This window comes from Nycticebus coucang, chromosome 14, assembly GCF_027406575.1.
Source record: "Nycticebus coucang isolate mNycCou1 chromosome 14, mNycCou1.pri, whole genome shotgun sequence".
NCBI lineage: Eukaryota > Metazoa > Chordata > Mammalia > Primates > Lorisidae > Nycticebus > Nycticebus coucang.
The window spans coordinates 93,880,898-93,900,138 of NC_069793.1; the positions used below are offsets into that span (position 1 = coordinate 93,880,898).

The following is a 19,241-nucleotide window of genomic DNA, read 5'->3' on the forward strand; positions in this document are numbered from 1 at the left end:
TGGGAAGCACATGAGAGATGGGTTATAAAATCTTAGGCTACTGGAACGTTGAACATCAGAACAAAGTTTTATCAGATGAATTATTACCACAACAGTTTTAAGTACACATCTTCCAAAAGCAGTAAAACAAACTAAGTCAGCATTCACATCACCTGCTCCTGAAAGCGAATACGTACTGTACTTCAATAAATCTTTTCATAATTTCACAGCAGCAATCAGGCAGAAAGGACAAGTTTTATTGAAGAAACCTTCAAAGTGAAATGTCTTGTTAGCACTAAATGCATTTCTCAATCTGAGCTACTCCACATACCCATACCTTGTAGTCTTAGCAACTCCAGAGTTAGCTCAAAATTCTACTCCAGCTCTCCCCTTTCCCAAAGCAATGGCATTCAATATGGTTAAGATAAATTTTTGGTTTGCTAGATGAAAAGGCATCTGTATTTAAGAGAAATGTTCCTCAGGGACAATCTAACATTCCCATAAAGGCCCTCAAATTCCAGTTCAAAAAACACTTATCTAGAGTACTTCAGAGTACAAACCAAATCATCAAAACCTATACAAATTACATAAAATTACTACTATTGTCAAAAATGTATTATGTCAAGTATTTTATCAGCAGCATTTAAAAAATAAGAAATCATTAGACAATTAAGACAAACATGGAAACAGATTCAGATCTGCACACAATATACCATTTTTGATCACATTACGTTTGTTACCTGAATCCCTGGCACTTTCCTACAGATACTCTACCCCAGGCGTCCTCAAACTGCAGCCCGCAGGCCACATGAAGCGGTGTGAATTGTATTTGTTCCTGTTTTGTTTTTTACTTCAAAATAAGATATGTGCAGTGTGCACAGGAATTTGTTCATAGTTTTTTTGTTTTTCTATAGTCCGGCCCTCCAACGGTCTGAGGGACAGTGAATTGGCTCCCTGTTTAAAAAGTTTGAGGACACCTGCTCTACCCTATCAAAAATTATTGGCCCCTAGAGAAGTGAGGGGCAACTTTCCATTCTCCCCTTGCTGAGAATCAACACATGGCTCTATTTTCTTCCAGTAGTATTACATTTGAATACTAATCTATAAGAAACAAGTCAACTCCATGTTATAAAGCACCGTAGAGTATTTCATCCTGTACAAAGAAAATAATTCTAAAAATGTTTACAACAGGATTCCTGGGAAGGCACTTAAAGCTAACTAATCAAAAAGGAGCCACAACAGTTAGATTTTGTTTTTATACTGAAGCCTCCTTCATATTATCTTGTTTATGTCACTTAACATCTTGATAAGTTTCCCAATAAATTAAATGCTGTCCAAAATTAAGAAAAGACAGACAAGAAGGGACACAGCCCCTCCCCCCCCCACTAATGAATGAGGTGAGTGAATCTGCCTCCAAAGTAGACAAATGTTCTAACTAAGAAGGTAAGAGAAATAGGTGGAGTGAGAGAGTAAACCAAGTGTAACAGGGTGGGACTGGACTGGTCAACAAAAGGGAAAAAGTGAATTTCATTGTCAGACTCAAAAAACTCGAGTATCTTTGGAAAAACAGGCCAGGTAAATACAGCTCACTCTTGAACAGCATGGGTTTGAACTGTGTGGGTCCATTTACATGCAGACTTTTCTTCAACCAAACACAGACTGAAAACAAAGCAGTTGTGGGATGTAAAACCTGACTTCACAAAGGCGGCTCCAGGGACTGCCTGCTGGATGGACTTGAAATGCACAGACTGGGTCTGAGTGGGCTCCTAGTAACAACCCCCTGCATACACCAATGGATAAACATATCTGCATATATTTTATTTTTTAAAGGTTATCTGTAAGTTTTCAAGTTTTTCTTACTTTACTCAAATATTGAAGATGACAGATACTACTATTAGTTCAGGCTACAAATTGACAACTAAGACTTCACTTAAATCTCATGTTTTGGAATTAAACAAAAATGGTCAATATTCAAGTTCAGGGATTATGCCTTGGAGAGAAGAGTCAATTAAGTTATAAACTCAAAAGTCTAAAAGTTTAAGTGCTTTCCTTAGAATAAATTTGACATTAAAACACCAGTAAATCGTAACTCCATTGGTATCCTCAGTTCTAATAATTCAGCAATGCTAATAACAGGTGCATTCCAGGAAAATTATCCTTTCCTGTAAGATACTGAGGAAAAATAGTGTTTCCTACTACTGTATGTATCAATTTTCATAAAACTGTACAAAGTAATCTCACTAAGAAGGTAAGTACAACATTGGCAATCATTTTCTCTCAGCTTATTAATCAAAAAGCCAGCAATAAGCTTTAAAATGCCATTCTTCCTTATTAGGTAATCAATACCGAAAAATCACTCATTAAACAAATTCATCATCAAAAATCAACTTTTACCTTATATTCCAATAGAAACTTCCTTACTGTGGAAAAATAACCTATTTACTTCTCTCCACTGGACTGTGAATATGAATAAAGTTTTCATATCACGTCATACTGGATGGTTTGAAAAGAAATGTATCAACATTTGGACTAACAGACCTGCTGTTAGTCCAAAAGGTACTTTTTATGTGAACTAGGAAAGGCTGCCATTTCCTTAAGATACTTTATTGCCAACAGCAAGAAAATTGTGATAATTAGCGGTGCTGAGATACGACCAACGTAAATGGCTCCACTGAAGGGTGCAGAATTACACCCAGAGTTCTCTCACGATTGCTTCACTATTATTCTCTTTTCCTGTGTGTATCTTAACTAAATCCACATCAGAACTAAAGTTCTTTCAAGGCAAAACAAGAGGGAAAAAAGATGCTCTCAATACAACTCCCTACATAAGGACAGTTAAAAATGTCATAAATATGCCACTAGTAACAATATAATGATACAATTTCAGTATTAGTCCTAATTTTCACAAAGCTGTCTGATTTTGAGACTATTCATATATCAATCTTGCTCTTTCAAATACAAACAGAACTTTTTAACTGACATAAATACAGAAAACTTAAAATTCATGTTCAGAATATACATGCAATGTTCATTTATGCTTATTGACAATATTATTTAATGGTTAGAAAACAAATTAACTGGACATAATCTTCCAATTTTAAACTCTCAAGATAAGATGCAGGCATTAAGCCTTTGGCAGCTTTTACAGAAACCCAGAGCTGAAAGTAGGAGCACTTCCAATATCTAGAAATGTTTATTAGCTGCACCAGAAAATCCTTATCCCAGAAGGCAAGGCCAATATTCTTATTCATTGTGCAGAGATAAATATTATAATAAGCCATACCATCAGCGGACATTACCAAATATGAAGATTGTTTAAAATATTTAAAATTCCATAAAATCATGGTGAATTAGAACCTCAGAAATTCAAGAATTCAAATTTACAAAAATAAATACCACTCTGACACTCAAGGGACATTTTCACTTTAAGGCCTTTGTCACAAATCTGAATCTTTATTGTTCTGAAATAAATGTTATAAACATAACTAGAAACAAAAACTTCAATATTCAGTCTAAGAAGAGGTATGGCTCAATGCCCATCACATGTAACAAGGAAACCTCCTTTAAAAAAAAAGGAAAAAAAGTACTATGATAAGTCTTTCATATGAATGAAAATGCACCCTTTGGATTTTTCCCCCTCATCTCATTGGCTTGTATACACATGAGAATCAAAAGGTTTGCATTTTCTTCACAATAGTTCTTGCTATGATGTTTGACGGACTTTTTGCCACTCAACAAATTCATCAAGAAGAACAGGCCCTAGAAATAAAAAAACAATTTTTGTTAGAATTCAGTGAACTCATCTTTCCAACTATAAAACAAATTCCCCACCAGCTCAGTGACCAGGGCCTGCCTCTCCAGGTGTTTCCCTGCCAGCCACCCTCTTCCATTTAACGCTGCTTTATGAACCTTTTTTTTTTTTTTACCCTTAGAGACATAAAGGACCTTCACATAGCAACTTCCTTCTCAAGGTATGTTTCACAAACTCTCCAATATTAACCTCTCCCCTTTTCTAAGTGGCCACAGCTTTGTGGCATATAGTTATTAGATAATCTGAAAAGTGTTTAAGGTAGTAGTTCTATGTTACCTCCCTGAGACAAATGTAAGCTTGTGGGGACTGGCCCTATTGGACACTTACTTTATTCCAATAAGAGGACTAGTCCAAAGCTGAACACAAAGCAAGTGCCTACTGGATACCTGACTACTGAGCTAATTGCTATTCTAAGAAAGATACTTTTATTGAGGCAAGAGACATCCAAACTCATTTACCTACAGAAGCGAGGAAAGCGATTTAAATGAGCTCAGTTTTTATTTTCTTTAATGTAAGAAAAATCATTGCTACAAAGAAATATGCCTGCCCTATTTTTCTTAAAAGACATAACTTTCTGGTGTTCTGCTCTTCCTTTAGACAGGCATCTTTCTCTATAAGAAATAATATCCTAGAATATGGTAATCAGTCTTGTTGAACTTACGACAAACGTGCAAGAAAAGCATTTCGGCCAAGAAAAACAGCAGAGCCAAGTACTAAAATAAATGGCAACTGAAAACAGTGGAGGAGGTGTGGGACGCCAAACTAGAAATTAAACTCAGCGAGGTGAAGGTGCACTGTGGGCCCCACCAAACTAGAAATGAAACTCAGCGAGGTGTGGGCGCAATGTGGACCCCGCCAAACTAGAAATCAAACTCAGCAAGGTGTGGGCATACTGTGGGCTGCCAAACTAGAAATCAAACTCAGAAAGGTGTGGGGATACTGTGCTCAGCAAGGTGTGGGCATACCATAGACACCGCCAAACTAGAAATCAAACTCAGCGAGATGCGGGCATACTGTGGGCCGCCAAACTAGAAATCAAACTCAGCGAGATGTGGGCATACTGTGGGCCGCCAAACTAGAAATCAAACTCAGCGAGGTGTGGGCATACTGTGGGCTGCCAAACTAGAAATCAAACTCAGCGAGGTGTGGGCATACTGTAGGCCGCCAAACTAGAAATCAAACTCAGCAAGGTGTGGGCATACTGTGGACCCGCCAAACTAGAAATCAAACTCAGCAAGGTGTGGGCATTCTGTGTTCAGCGAGGTGTGGGCATACTGTGGACCCCACCAAACTAGAAATTAAACTCAGAGAGGTGTGAGCATACTGTGGGCCCCGCCAAACTAGAAATTAAACTCAGCGAGGTGGGGGCATACTGTGGACCCCACCAAACTAGAAATTAAGTTCAGCACAGTCACTAGTTGGCTCCAGCCTCTGATCCCTTTGAAGGAATACAGGTGCAATTTGGTCAGATTTTCTGAATTTTCAAATAAATCTAAAAGTTGCATTTTTATGCAGTATCTCCCAGTTTTAAATGTTGGTTCAAAACACACAAATATACACATTTGCAGGTCATATAAGCTCTTGGGCTGCCAGTTTACTGCTGTTAGGCATTAGCTCTTTAAATTATTATTAATTTTACACCATCTTCTAGGGGAAGATACAATATATGCAAGAAGAAATAAAATTATCCCTTCCTCAGTTTCTTCACTGTCACATGAATAGGCACATAATTTCAGTTTAAACATATAGAAAGTGTACCTTTCCATGCAACCCCTCTGAACATGAAAAAAATTCATGCAGCCAAAATGGTGAGAATAGAAAACATAATTTACAGTACTAGAGAATTTGGCTTGTCTAATTAATTTATCGTTACTTTAAAATTCGGTTTTATAGCATTCTAGTCTTTCCATTCAGGGGAATGGACAGATGTTTCACCATCCTTTGCCACGTATAATGCTCATTTTGCCCAAATTCTGAAGGGAAAATAAGGATGCATGTTATACATGGGTAGTACTAATTCCCTATCTATATAAATGTTTTTAATTCTTTTATTTATGCTTATGCATTAAAAGTGTAACTCTAGAAAGCAATACTGATATCACAAAATAATACCCTAGGATATGGTAATCAGTTTTGTTGAATTTACGACAAACTTGCAACGAAAGCATTTCGGCCAAAAAAGAGCTACATACGGCCCCAATGAAGACAGAGTGGACGCTGTGGATGCGGTCGGCTAGTAAAGTACAGAATCTACAGGCAGAACCAAGAAAGCAACCACTGTCGGGGTGTCTGACTGGATCCTAAGATTGTGGAACAGTGTCAAGAAGGAAGTAGTTATGAAATCATTTAAAAATGTAGCATCAGCAATGCTATGAATGGAACTGAGGATGATGAAATTTACTGCGATGAGGAAAGTGACTCTCTAGAAGATACCAGGAATGTAGAAATTGAAGGAGACAATACTTCTGATGCGGACAGTTGACAAAGAACAAGAGCTCGTTTATGATATGTAAATATCATAAATTTTGTTACTATTATGAAATTTCTTGTACCTTGTATCTGTTTTTGTGTTTTGTAATTGTTACATAAGATTTCTAGTACCATAATACGTTAAAAAATAAATGCTAAAATATCTTTCCAATACAAAAAACAAGTGCCAAAATACAAACAAATAAAATTTGAATTGAAAAAAAATTAAAACAAAGATTTTTTACCTGATAGTCTGGGCCCAAAATATGGGTACACATTATACACAGGAGTACATTACACACAGCAAAATATGGCATCTTGAAGGATTGAAAAACTGTAAATATTTCACTGTCGGTTTATTCAGATCAATTTAAAATTTTCAAGGAGAATTTATTTTGATATTATTTGCCATGTGGTTAACAGACACTATGGCAGTTAACTTTAAAGCTTTTTCTATTATAGCTGTTTTGCTTTCATATTTTTAAAATCAAGACCACACTTTTTTTCCATAGGAAAATGCCAGAAAAGACATGAGTAAAGCAGAATTGTACTTTCTAGATGTTAAGTTTAGCAGTGCTTGGTTACTGAGGAATTGAAAACATTTCATTTACCGACATACATCTTGTAATACTACAGAATTAAACTCTGTCTACCTCTCTCATGTCTCCCACATGATTAAATAAAAGTTACTCTTACAAAGTTTAAAACTCTTATGCTAAAGCTACACAAATACATACTCTCATCATTTAATACTTTTAGAAACTTTATTTTCATAGGAACACTTTATATTATACTTACAAGCACCATCTTCATCATAGTTACTAAGATCGGCATGGACTGTTCTGCTAAATTCTAATACATTGTACCACTGATCTTTGTTCATAACACGATACTTCGATTGCTGTGAAAAATGATTTAAATATTTGGATTACAGAACCAACATTACTTCTTAAAGTTTGACTTTAGTATATTTAGTTACAATGTTTTTTGTGATTTGGTTTTTCCCAAAGCATTATTCCTTTTTAATTATTTGCACTTCTAAGAGATTCCTCAAGGGCATTAGCACCATCGATTTTCTTTCCTTTATTTGGTTTCATTTTTGAGGAATAATGAGATCACCCAGGGTAGTTAAGATAAAACTCAATGAATTTTTATGCATGTATATACTTGAGTAACCACCGAGATCAAAATACATAACATTTCCTACATCCAGGGAGTTCTTCTGTGCTGTTTCCTAGAAAATCATTTCTTTGCTTAAGATTTACTATTATTTAGGCACATTTTGAGGATGGTACCTTTGGAGGAAAGAGTGGAAAGATCAGTGGAAAGAGTATAGACTTGGGTTCAAATCCCACCTCTATCACTCACCTGAATGACCTTGAGAATGTCACCTAAGAACAGAACTCATTTCCTCATTTGCTAAATGGGGATAAAACTTAATTTAAAATTTTGCTATGAAGATTAAAAAAGATAATTTACGCCAAATAGCCTGCACATAACAAGTGCTTGAAAATATTTAGTAGTTCTAGGCCCTCCATAGAGCTGAATATTTTTACATTCAGTTAAATTTACTTTTGCCCAAAACTGCTAATAAAAGTAAATACTACCCATCAAAAATATTTGGGCCTAAAGACTTAATTGTGCACAAAACTCACTCACACAAGACCTTTTTATACTATTGTCTCTCATTCACAAACTTTAAATAAAACTACTCTGGGGAACTCGTGATAAGCAATCAGATTTACGAGAAATTATTTCCAAAAGAAAAAGAATCTGTATTTAAGAAATGGTAAGAATTACACCAAAAACCTCCCCAAAACTTAAAAAGGCATAAAACAGATATAAAACTAGATAAACAATGGAAAAAAGAATAGCATCCTCTTAAAATCAGGTGCTGTGATAAACCTTTACAGGAACGCTTCCTAAACCAGCGTTTCTTTTAGTAACCAGTATATGTAAGCATACTATCATAGCCTTTTTCAGATCTGTGGCTGTAAAATATTAATAGCCTTATTCTATTTCTTTAGATCAAGCCTAAGTAGAAAAGGAAGTTTTATTATTAAATTGGTTCTCCTATGTGCATTTCAGCCTAAGACCCTGTATAATAACAGAAAGAAGCCGGATTTAGAAGATTCGTGTGCTACTATCGCTTCTCTCTGGCCCCAAACCCAAGAAACTCGTTTCACATGAAGAATGTGCTAAAATATATTTCTTGCAGGTTTTATTTTCTGTGTGTGTGCACATGAAATGAAAATATCTTTTTTTTAAATTTCAAATTAGTGCGAGGGAACAAATTTTTAGGTCACATCATCCTCACTTTTAAGATAAAGTTCAAGCTGTAGAAGAGCCCCTCAAAATGGGAATGTCTTATGTACAGAACTTGTTAATAAACACAAAAATGACAAAAGGAAACAATGTTTCTCTCCACTCAACTTGATTTTTTTTTAAGTATAATATTAAAATTCCACTTGTTCTTCAACTAAAAGTGTATTTTTCAATCAGACTGAGTTCTAAAATATTTTCAAAACTAAAAAAATACATACCTCCAGGTACTGATAGAATACTGAGAACAGAGGCCATGTCCTCCCGAGCAGAAGCGCTAACATAGACTTAGCAGTGTCAATATCAAGGCTTCTCTGATCTTTATCCTATAACGTAAGCGAAAAAACTTTAAGTATGGTCTCAAGATAAAAAGCTATTAAAATAACAAAACATGGAAATTCTACCTACCCTTGCAAAATCAAAGGCATATCTGTAGATATTCTTAAATGATGAAATATCATTCAACTGTGAGCGCAAAAAGTCAAATTTGTTCTGTAACTTTTCTGTGCAGTCACACCTTAAAAAAAAAAAATCAAACAAATTATATAATAAAAAAAATTAAACGAAAGCATCATTGGGGGTTAGAAGAAATGCATTTAAGAAGAAAGTGAGTGCATTTATGAAGTTAGTTTAGTTTTAACATTATCTATTCACAAATTTAGAATAACAAATTTGTTATCTTGCATCTAACAATGCAATAAAAAACAGAAAAAAGGGGAAAAAGAAAAATCTGGCAATCTTTGAAAGTTCACTCCAATGACTTTTCTTCAAGGAAAAAACCCAACTCAATCAAAAAATTCCTATAAAATTGCCAATATTTCCTAAAAAGAGAGATATTAAAATATGACTATCACATATAAAACTTAAAAAAAAAAAGGCAGAGCACATGCAATTAATTAATCAGGCCTGTGTCACATTACTTCTTTGGAAAGTTCTTAGGCAACAGCTTGGTGAAAGAGATTGGCTAAGAGTGGTTTTCAAAGCTCAGGATATAACACAGAAGAAAGAAATTAATACATTATATTAAGTTGTCCAGTCATAAATCCAGATCCCTACTTTTTTCTTTTTTTTTTTTTTTGAGACAGTCACTTTGTCACCCTCAGTAGAGTGCCCTGGCATCATAGCTCACAGCAACTGCAAACTTTTGGGCTTAAGCAAGTCTCTTGCCTCAGCCTTCCATGTAGCTGGGACTACAAGCACCAGCCACAATGCCCAGCTATTTTTAGAGACTGGGACTTGCTCTTGCTCAGAGTGGTCTCTAACCCATGAGCTCAGGCAATTCACCTGCCTCAGCCTCCCAGAGTGCTAGGATTGCAGGCGTGGGCCACTGTGCGTGGCCCAAGATCCCTACATTTTTATTGAACGAAAAAGTCAAGGTCAGTCAGTGGAAGCACCTAACTTCAACTAAGTTACATATGCAAATGCACACAAACAAGTTATACTTTTTATTTCTAAAGGCAAGACATTAAATATAGGAGCAGAATAGATGGAAGGCTCAAAAATCTTGACTGCTTTCCACCTCTCTGTGGGTTGATAAATTCTACTATTTAATAAGAAGTAAGGTGGACAAGGCCTTTCACAATATAGCACAAATCTCCAGTCTCCTCTCCTATCACTTCCCAATACCCTTACCGTGCTCCAGTGACATTCACTTACACGGCACAGCTATGCTAGCACATGTATTTCCCTCTCCCTAAAGTTTTGCTCCCCTCAACATTCTGATAAAATATTACTCATCTGGTTGCTGGTCCTCTGGTTCCTCTTCTCTCATTCCCTCTTAAAACCTATGCCAGTTAGATTTTTATCCCTACTATTCCTCCATAACAACTCTTAGCACTCTGGGAGGCCGAGGCAGGTGAATTGCCTGAGCGCACAGGTTTAAGACCAGCCTGAGATCTAATTCACACTTTGCACCTCTGAGAGACCATCTGACTTTCCTCAATAAAATTAGTATGCTATTCAAAACTGAATGTTGGCACCCACTATGTTTTACAGATAGCCAGCATTCTCATATTTAACTAAGACTTTTACATCCTAAATCAATAACATTAAGGCCTATCTATGATGTATAGTACTTATAATTTTATTAAAGTATAAAAATTTGGAACAAGTTTCTAATATTAATTAAACCTTACATTTCTAAAATATGTCAAATTTGGTCATGTTAACTGTTTTACAGATTGCTAGATTAATTTTTGCTATTTTCCTGAGTGAAGCTGGTTTGTAAATTTCACTCTTAAGATACTCTCCTTGCTAGTTTGATAAAAAGCTTGTGTATAAGCTCCAGAAAAGGAAATTCGTATTATTACCATTTTCGTCCTGTTTTCTAAAGTAGCTTATACAGGTATAGCTTTGGAATTAGCATTTGTCTGAACTCAGATGAGAAATCATCTGGACGTTTTTTACTGGGAGAAGGAAAAAAAGATGTTTAACTACTAAATCAACATTTTATTTTTTAAGAGACAGAGTCCTACTTTGTCGCCCTTGGTAGAGTGCCGTGGTACTACAGCTCACAGCAACCTGCCGCTCTTGGGCTTAGGCATTTCTCTTGCCTCAGCCTCCCAAGTACCTGGGACTATAGGCGCCCGCCACAACGTCTGGCTATTTTTTTGTTGTTGCAGTTCGGCCAGGGCCGGTTCGAACTCACCACCCTCGGTATATGGGGCCAGTGCCCTACTCACTGAGCCACAGGTGCCACTGTAAATCAACATTTTTGATGACTTTAGGACCACTGAGATTTTCTATTTATTTTTGAATGTATTGGTCATTTATGTATTGCTGATACTCAGATTATTTCACATATTCCTTTATTTCAATATGTTGATTAAAATTTTCTAATCTGCATTAACATTATTTACTTTTTTTTCCTGTTTTTTCTTTGTGAGACAGTCTCACTATGTTGCCCTGGGTAGAGTGCTGTGGCATCACAGCTCACAGCAACCTCAAACTCTTGGGCTTAAGCGATTATCTTGCCTCAGCCTCCCAAGTAGCTGGAACTACAGGCACACACCACAACGCCCAGCTATTTTTTTTGGTGTAGTTGCCATTGTTGTTTGGCAGGCTTAGGTTGGGTTCAAACCCATCAGCCCTGGTGTATGTGGCTGGAGCCCTAGCTACTGAGCTACAGGTGCCAAGCCAACATTATCTACTTTTCATTGTTTCTCTTGACCAATCTTTCCAGAATTTAATTCATTTAACATAGCATTTAAGACTACATATTTCCGGGCGGCGCCTGTGGCTCAGTCGGTAAGGCGATGGCCCCATATACCGAGGGTGGCGGGTTCAAACCCGGCCCTGGCCAACCAAACTGCAACCAAAAAATAGCCGGGCGTTGTGGCAGGCGCCTGTAGTCCCAGCTGCTCGGGAGGCTGAGGCAAGAGAATTGCTTAAGCCCAGGAATTGGAGGTTGCTGTGAGCTGTGTGAGGCCACGGCACTCTACCGAGGGCCATAAAGGGAGACTCTGTCTCTAAAAAAAAAAAAAAAAAAAAGACTACATATTTCCCTTTTTCGTACAACTTTAGCTGCAACTGCAAGTTTTGTTAAGTATTATTGCTTTTATTATTCACTTGTGAATGACATCTACATAAGAGCTGTTTTGCAATTACATGCCCACACCAATGAAAAAACACAAATATAGTCTAGCAAGGGGAAGGGGAGAGGAGGGAAAGAGGAGGAGGGCAGGAACTGGCAGGATCTTACCTAATCTGAGGGTGAGGGAGGGTGGGAGGGTGATCAGCATAGCATGCCCCTCGTTAAAAGGACTCTACAACTTGAACTTTCTTTACCTTGAAAGTAAGAACAATGTAACCTGAAATGGTGTACACTCATATTAATTTGAAAAAAAAAAAGTTGTTTTGGAAGAATAGTAGGGGTAAAAATCTTATTGGAATAGGTTTTAAGAGAGAAGGAGAGAAGCGGAACCAGAGAAAGTAAACATAGACAAATGCTTCCACAGAGCTGGGTTCTACAGTAGAGATTCTAACGTGAATGGGATAATGGAGGTAATTTTAAAAACTTTTTTAATAGGTAAGAGAAATCAGGAATAGAGTATATACTTTTCTTCCTCACTGCTAGTTATAACTAAAATCCCTAGGAATTATATATAAAACAAACAGAAGACTCTGAAAGGTGGGCACCTGAAGAACAACTGAGTGGTCAGTTTCTGGGCTTCTTTTTGCCTCGCATAAACTTAGACTGAAGAAGCCAGCAAATTAGAAATGGCAACTGGGGTAGACAGAAAGCCCCAACAAAAAAGCCTGTTCTTCCTCTGGCCAAAAGACCAAGAAAGGAGCAGCTGAGTATGACAGAAAATTCTTAGAAAATAAACACACACTCAAGTCAAATACCACTGAAAATACTATGGCCCAACTCCCTTCAATGGCAACAAAGATTGAATGCAAACCTAAAATTTCTACCCTTACCAGGATATAACTGAAATCTCTCTCTCTCAACTCCTCCAGAGTTTACTAGAAATCACCTGGGAATGCGGACTTCTACTACCCTGTTTCCCCGAAAATAAGACAGTGTCTTATTTTAAGGTGTGCTCCCAAAGATGCGCTAGGTCTTATTTTCAGGGGACGTCTTATCTTTCCTGTGAGTAGGTCTTATTTTCGGAGGACGTCTTATTTTCGGGGAAACCTGTTTCCCGTACTACCAGGTTGTAATAAGCAGAGAATCCTCCTCTGCCCTCAGGTGGAGTAGAGAGGGTCTGGTGAAGAGTCCAGGATCTCACCATCATTCCCTGGTCACAAGGTCACCACTCCACTGGTGGCAGTGGAAGCACGTGAGCAGGAACAAGGTTCTCCTATTCCTGATAGACTAGCAGAGGCCTAGTGGGAACCTGGAACTCTCATCTCTGCCCAGCAATCAGGAGGATCCCTCTCTTTGGATGTTAATGGATACAGAGTAGAAACTTCAATTTCTGTATGTATCTGGCAGTAGTAAGGTGGCAGCACCGACTACTTCTGCAAGAGTGGCCGTTAGAGTAAGCCACAGAAAGTTAAAGAAAAATTCAGAGTTTTATAATGCAATACCCCAAATGTTCAGGGTTTCAACAAAACAAAACAAAAAACTCGCTTGTTATTCCAAGAATCAAGATCTCAAATGGAATGCGAAAAGTTAAACTAACAGACGCAAATGCTAAAATGAAAGAGGTTTAGAATTACCTGACAGATTTTAAAACAGCTGTCATAAAAATGCTTTAATAAGTAATTAAGAACACAACAAAACAAATGAAAAAACAGAAAGTCTCATAGAGAAAGAAAGTCTAAGGAAAGAAATACAATGTATAAAAAAGAACCAAAGGGAAATTTTTGAACTGTAAAATACAAGGTAGACTTAAGTCCTAACATATCAATAATTCAAGGGCATGCATATAAGAGGTCTTAATACACCAATTAGAAGACAGAGTGTATTAAAAACCATGAGCTAACCATATGCTATCTAGAGGAAACTACTTGAAATTAACAGTATAAGCAGGCTGAAAGTAAAAGAAATGACATATCATAAAAACATTAATCAAAAGAAAGAGTGGCTATATCATCATCAACTAATTAATGTAGACTGTGGAGCAAAGAACAAGATCCGACACAGAGAGTTAATTACGTAATAGTCAAAAGGCCGATCTACCAAGAAGACACAGCGGTCCTAAACAACCCTAAGCAGTCCTGTAGACACTGAACAACAGAGCTGCAAAGTATGTGAAGTACAAACCGATAGGGCTGAAAGGAGAAAGAAACAGATCCACAATTACAGTTGACTATTTCAACACCCTCCTCTTAGCAATTGACAGAAAAACTAAACAGACTATCAGCAAACAGGATGTAGCTGACCATAACAGAATACTCCACCCAATGACAACAGAATATATAGTCTTCAAAGTGCCCACAGAACATAAACCAAGGCAGACCACACCCAGAGACATAAATTTCAATAGATTAAAAATAATTAAAATCAAAGAGTATGTTCTCTGGCCACAACAGAATCAAACTAGAAATCAGTAACAGAAAGATAACAGCAAAATCTCTACCCAACACTTGGAAACTAAGCAGCAAACTCCTAAATAATCCACGGGTGAGAGTAAGTCTCAATGGGACCCAAAAAGCACACTGAAATGAATGAAAATGAAAATACAACACATCAAAATTTAGGAGACACAAATAAAGCAGTGTTGAGAGGGAAATGTATATAGCCCTACATATAAATACTAGAAAGGTAAAAGAGTCTCAAATTAGTAATCTAAGTTCGTACCCTTAAAATCCAGAAAAAGGAGAACCAAATAAACACAAACTAAGTAGGAGAAAGTAAATAACAGCAGAAATTATTGAAATTGAAAAAAGTAAACAGAAACATCAATGGAACAAAGACTTTTGACAGGCTGGGAGAGGTGGCTCATGCTTACTATCCTAGCACTCTGGCAGGCTGAGGGGGCTGAACAGCCTGAGCTCAGGAGTTCAAAATCAGCCTGGGCAAGACAGAGACCCTGTCTCTACTAAAAATTATAAAAACTAATTAAAAAACCCACCCTAGCTGGGTATTATGGTGCATGCCTGTAGTCCTAGCTACTCGGGAGGCTGAGGCGAAAGGATCCCTAGAACCCGGAGTTGCTGTTAGCTACGACGCCATGGCACTCTACCCAAGGACACTGTCTCCAAAAAACAAACAAACAAACAAAAAAACCCAGCTTGACAATATCAGTAAAATTAACAAGTTTCTATCAAGACTGATGAAAAAAGAGAAGGCAAAAATTATCAGTATCAGGATGAAAATGGGGATGTCATTACAGATCCACAGATCAAATAGATTGCAAGGAAATACACTACAACAACCCTATATATATAAATTTGACAACTCAGGGTAAAATGTATAATACATATAATATGCAGTAGACACTTCAGTAGGCCTATTACTAGTAAAAAAAAACTGAACTCAAAATTTAAAAACCTCCAAAAACACTCTGCAGGCTCAATGTTTTTCACTTGAGAATTCTACAAAACCTTAAAGACTTATTCTATTCCATCTATTTCAAAAAATAAAAATATAAACTTCTTAATTCATTTTATAAAGCTAGTAATACCTTCATACTAAAACCTGACAAATGTCCTTGGTGTGTGTCACACTTTATGGGAGCAAGACATGATTGCAAGAGGGACTTTACCTAACAAATGCAATCAGTGTAACCTGGCTTAGTGTACCCTCAATGAATCCCCAACAATAAAAAACAAACAAACAAAAAAAAAAAACTGACAAATGATCCCCTAAAAGTAAAGCCACATAATTATATCATTTAATGCAGGAAAAGCATCAGAAAAATTTAACATCCATTCATGTAAAACTCTCAGGAAAAAAAAGAAATAGATGGGTGTATTATCAACTTGATAAAGCACATCAACAAACAACATACACAGCTAACAGTGGTTTAAGTCTGAATGTTTTCCATGTAAGGTGTAGAACATGAAAAGATGTCTACTCTGGGCTTGGTGCCCATAGCATAGTAGTTACAGAGCCAGCCCCATACACCAAAGGTGGTGGGTTAGAACCCCACCTGGGCCAACTAAACAACTGCAACAAGAAAACAGTCGGGCATTGTGGCGGACGCCTGCAATCCTAGCACTCTGGGAGGCCAAGGTGGATAATTACCTGAGCTCACCGGTTTGAGACCAGTCTGAGCCAGAGCCAGAATTGTGGCGGGCACCTGTAGTCCCAGCTACTCGGGAGGCTGAGGCAAGAGAATCGCATAAGCCCAAGAGTTTGAGGTTGCTGTGAGCTGTGACACTGCAGCACCCTACTGAGGGTGACATAGTGAGACTCCGTCTCAAGAAAAAAAAAAAAAAAAAAAAGAAGACGTCCACTCTGATCACTCTCAATCTCATTGGTAGAAGTTCTAGCCAATGCAAAAAGGCAAAGGACATACATATCAGAAAAGAAATAAATTGCCCCCACTTCCAGATAACTGTCTGTAGAAAAACCAAGGAAGGGGGGAAAAATACCTTAATGTAAGTAATGATACAAAATAAACATAAAAAATAGTAAATCAAAATAGTAAAGATGTCAATTTTGCTCAAATTCATATGTAGATTAGCCAAAATCTCAGCAAGATTTTTTTGTATATATAGAGAAGATTATTCTATAATTTTTTATGGAAAAGAAACTACAAATATTTTGAAAAAATTTTAAGATTTCATAAAAGATTATTCATCAGTCTATCAGATTTCAAGACTTATACTCATATAGCCGCAGTAATCCAGACAGACTGTCTTGTACCGGTTGAAGTTTAAGGCATGTTAAGTGGAACAGAATAGAGAACCCAGCAACAGACCTACACAAGTATGTCCAACTTTTCGACAAAGGTATAAAGTAATTCAATGGAGGAAAAATAGCTTTTTCAACAAATAGTACTGGAGCAAGTGGATATCCACAGGCAAAGAAATAAATCAAGACTTAAGTATAACATCTTTTACAAAAACTGTTTCAAAGAGTACCAGTGACTTAAATATAAAATTTAAGAACATAAATCTTCAAAATTCTCACGATATAGGACTAGGAAAAGAATTTTTAGACTTGACATCAAAAGCACAATCCAAAAATAAAAACTGACAAATTGGACTTCATCAAAATTAAAAACTTTTGCTGTTAAGAGGATGAAAAAAAAAGTTACAGAACGAAAGAAAATGATCCTCCATTGTCTGTTAGCCTCTCCCATTTTCTTTCTGCCTCTCTGCACTAATTTCCTCAGACATTATAAGTCACTGTTCCCTATACATCAGTTACACCTATCTCCTTTCTATCTCATCTACTGAGTTTTCAATCTGCTATATTTTTTACTTTTAGAAATTTAATTATATAAAATTCGATCATCTGGGACTATTCTTTTTTTTTTTTTAAACATACAGTTATGAAACCTTTTTCTACAAAAATTGAAGTTTCTGTTTAATGCATTCCTTGGATGGGCACAGGGGGCTCACGCCTGTAATTAATACTAGCACTCTTGGAGGCCAAGCCAGGCAGATCGCCTACCCTGAGCAAGAGTGGTCTCCTTGGAAAGATGTTTGGAGAACACTTAGAGATCTAAAAATAGATCTGCCATTCAATCCTATAATTCCTCTGCTAGGTATATACCCAGAAGACCAAAAATCACATTATAACAAAGATATTTGTACCAGAATGTTTATTGCAGCCCAATTCATAATTGCTAAGTCATGGAAAAAGCCCAAGTGCCCACTGATCCACGAATGGATTAATAAATTGTGGTATATATACACCATGGAATATTATGCAGCCTTAAAGATGGAGACTTTACCTCTTTCATGTTTACGTGGATGGAGCTGGAACATATTCTTCTTAGTAAAGTATCTCAAGAATGGAAGAAAAAGTATCCAATGTACTCATCCCTACTATGAAACTCATTTATGGCTTTCATATGAAGGCTACAACCCAGTTATAACCTAAGGGGGCGGGGGGGGAGGATGATTGGTGGGATTACACCCACGGTGCATCTTACAAGGGTACATGTGAAACTTAGTAAATGTAGAATGTAAATGTCTTAACACAGTAACTAAGAAAATGCCAGGAAGGCTATGCTAACCAGTGTGATGAAAATATGTCAAATGGTCTATAAAACCAGTGTATGGTGCCCCATGATCGTATTAATGTACACAGCTATGATTTAATTAAAAAAAAAAAAAAAAGCTGCCAGCACCCGATGGGCACACATAACCCATTGGTGAATAATTTGGTTATTTGACATTTTAAAAATTATGTGTATTATATTTTTAAACAGCTATTAAGTTGTTAGAACGCAAATATTCATTAAGGTGTTTGTATATAGCTACTTAATAAACTAAACTGTTAGATATTAAAAAAAAAAAAGAATGGGAGAAAAGGTATCCAATGTACTCAGTCCTACTATGAAACTAATTTATGGCTTTCATATGAAAGCTATAACCCAGTTATAACCTAAGAATATGGGTGAGGGGGAGAGGGAGGGGAGGGAGGGTGATTGGTGGGATTACACCAACGGTGCATCTTACAAGGGTACATGTGAAACTCAGTAAATGTAGAATATAAATGTCTTAACACAATAAGAAAATGCCAGGAAGGCTATGTTAACCAGTGTGATGAAAGTGTGTCAAATGGTCTATAAAACCAATGTATGGTGCCTCATGATTGCAATAATGTACACAGCTATGATTTAATAAAAAAAAAAAAAAAAGAGTGGTCTCCTTTTTCTATATGGAATTTTAGCCAGAGTCTATTTTTAGAAAAACTAGCCAGGGCATTGTCGTAGGTCCCGGTAGCTCCGGCTACTTGGGAGGCTGAGGCAAGAGGCTCCCTTAAGCTCAAAATTTGGAGGTTGTTGTGAGCTACGATGACCACAGCATTCTACCCAGGGGGACAGATGAGACTGTCTCAAAAAAATAAGTAAATAAAAAGAAATAAAACGCATTGTTCTACAGAAGAATTACTTCCACTACAAAAATGGGGAGTCCTTATCTACAGTTATTCTTTATTGGCTCGGGCCAAACACACCATGAATTCTAGCCCCAAATCTGCCCTAACAATGAACACCGGACTAGGAATTTTCGCAGGAGGCTCTTTACTTCCAATTGTATACAAAACCAGGTCCAGGTAAGCCAATCTCCAAGTATCGGGTAAATCTAC

At 36.9% G+C, this 19,241-nt stretch overlaps 1 protein-coding gene across 4 annotated transcripts in view; it reads right to left on the reverse strand.

The window, feature by feature from the left end:
* Positions 1-3,409: 3,409 nt before the first annotated feature.
* Positions 3,410-19,241, reverse strand: part of DCUN1D5 (defective in cullin neddylation 1 domain containing 5) — a 32,382-nt gene continuing 16,550 nt past the window's right edge. For all 4 annotated transcript variants that reach the window (XM_053562833.1, XM_053562834.1, XM_053562836.1 and 1 more), the window contains 4 exons: positions 8,990-9,098; positions 8,803-8,907; positions 7,058-7,160; positions 3,410-3,738 (listed from right to left, as the gene is read on the reverse strand). In XM_053562833.1, coding sequence (XP_053418808.1) covers positions 3,683-3,738; positions 7,058-7,160; positions 8,803-8,907; positions 8,990-9,098 — 373 coding nt within the window. In that variant the 3' untranslated portion in view covers positions 3,410-3,682. The remainder of the gene's footprint in view (positions 3,739-7,057; positions 7,161-8,802; positions 8,908-8,989; positions 9,099-19,241) is intronic.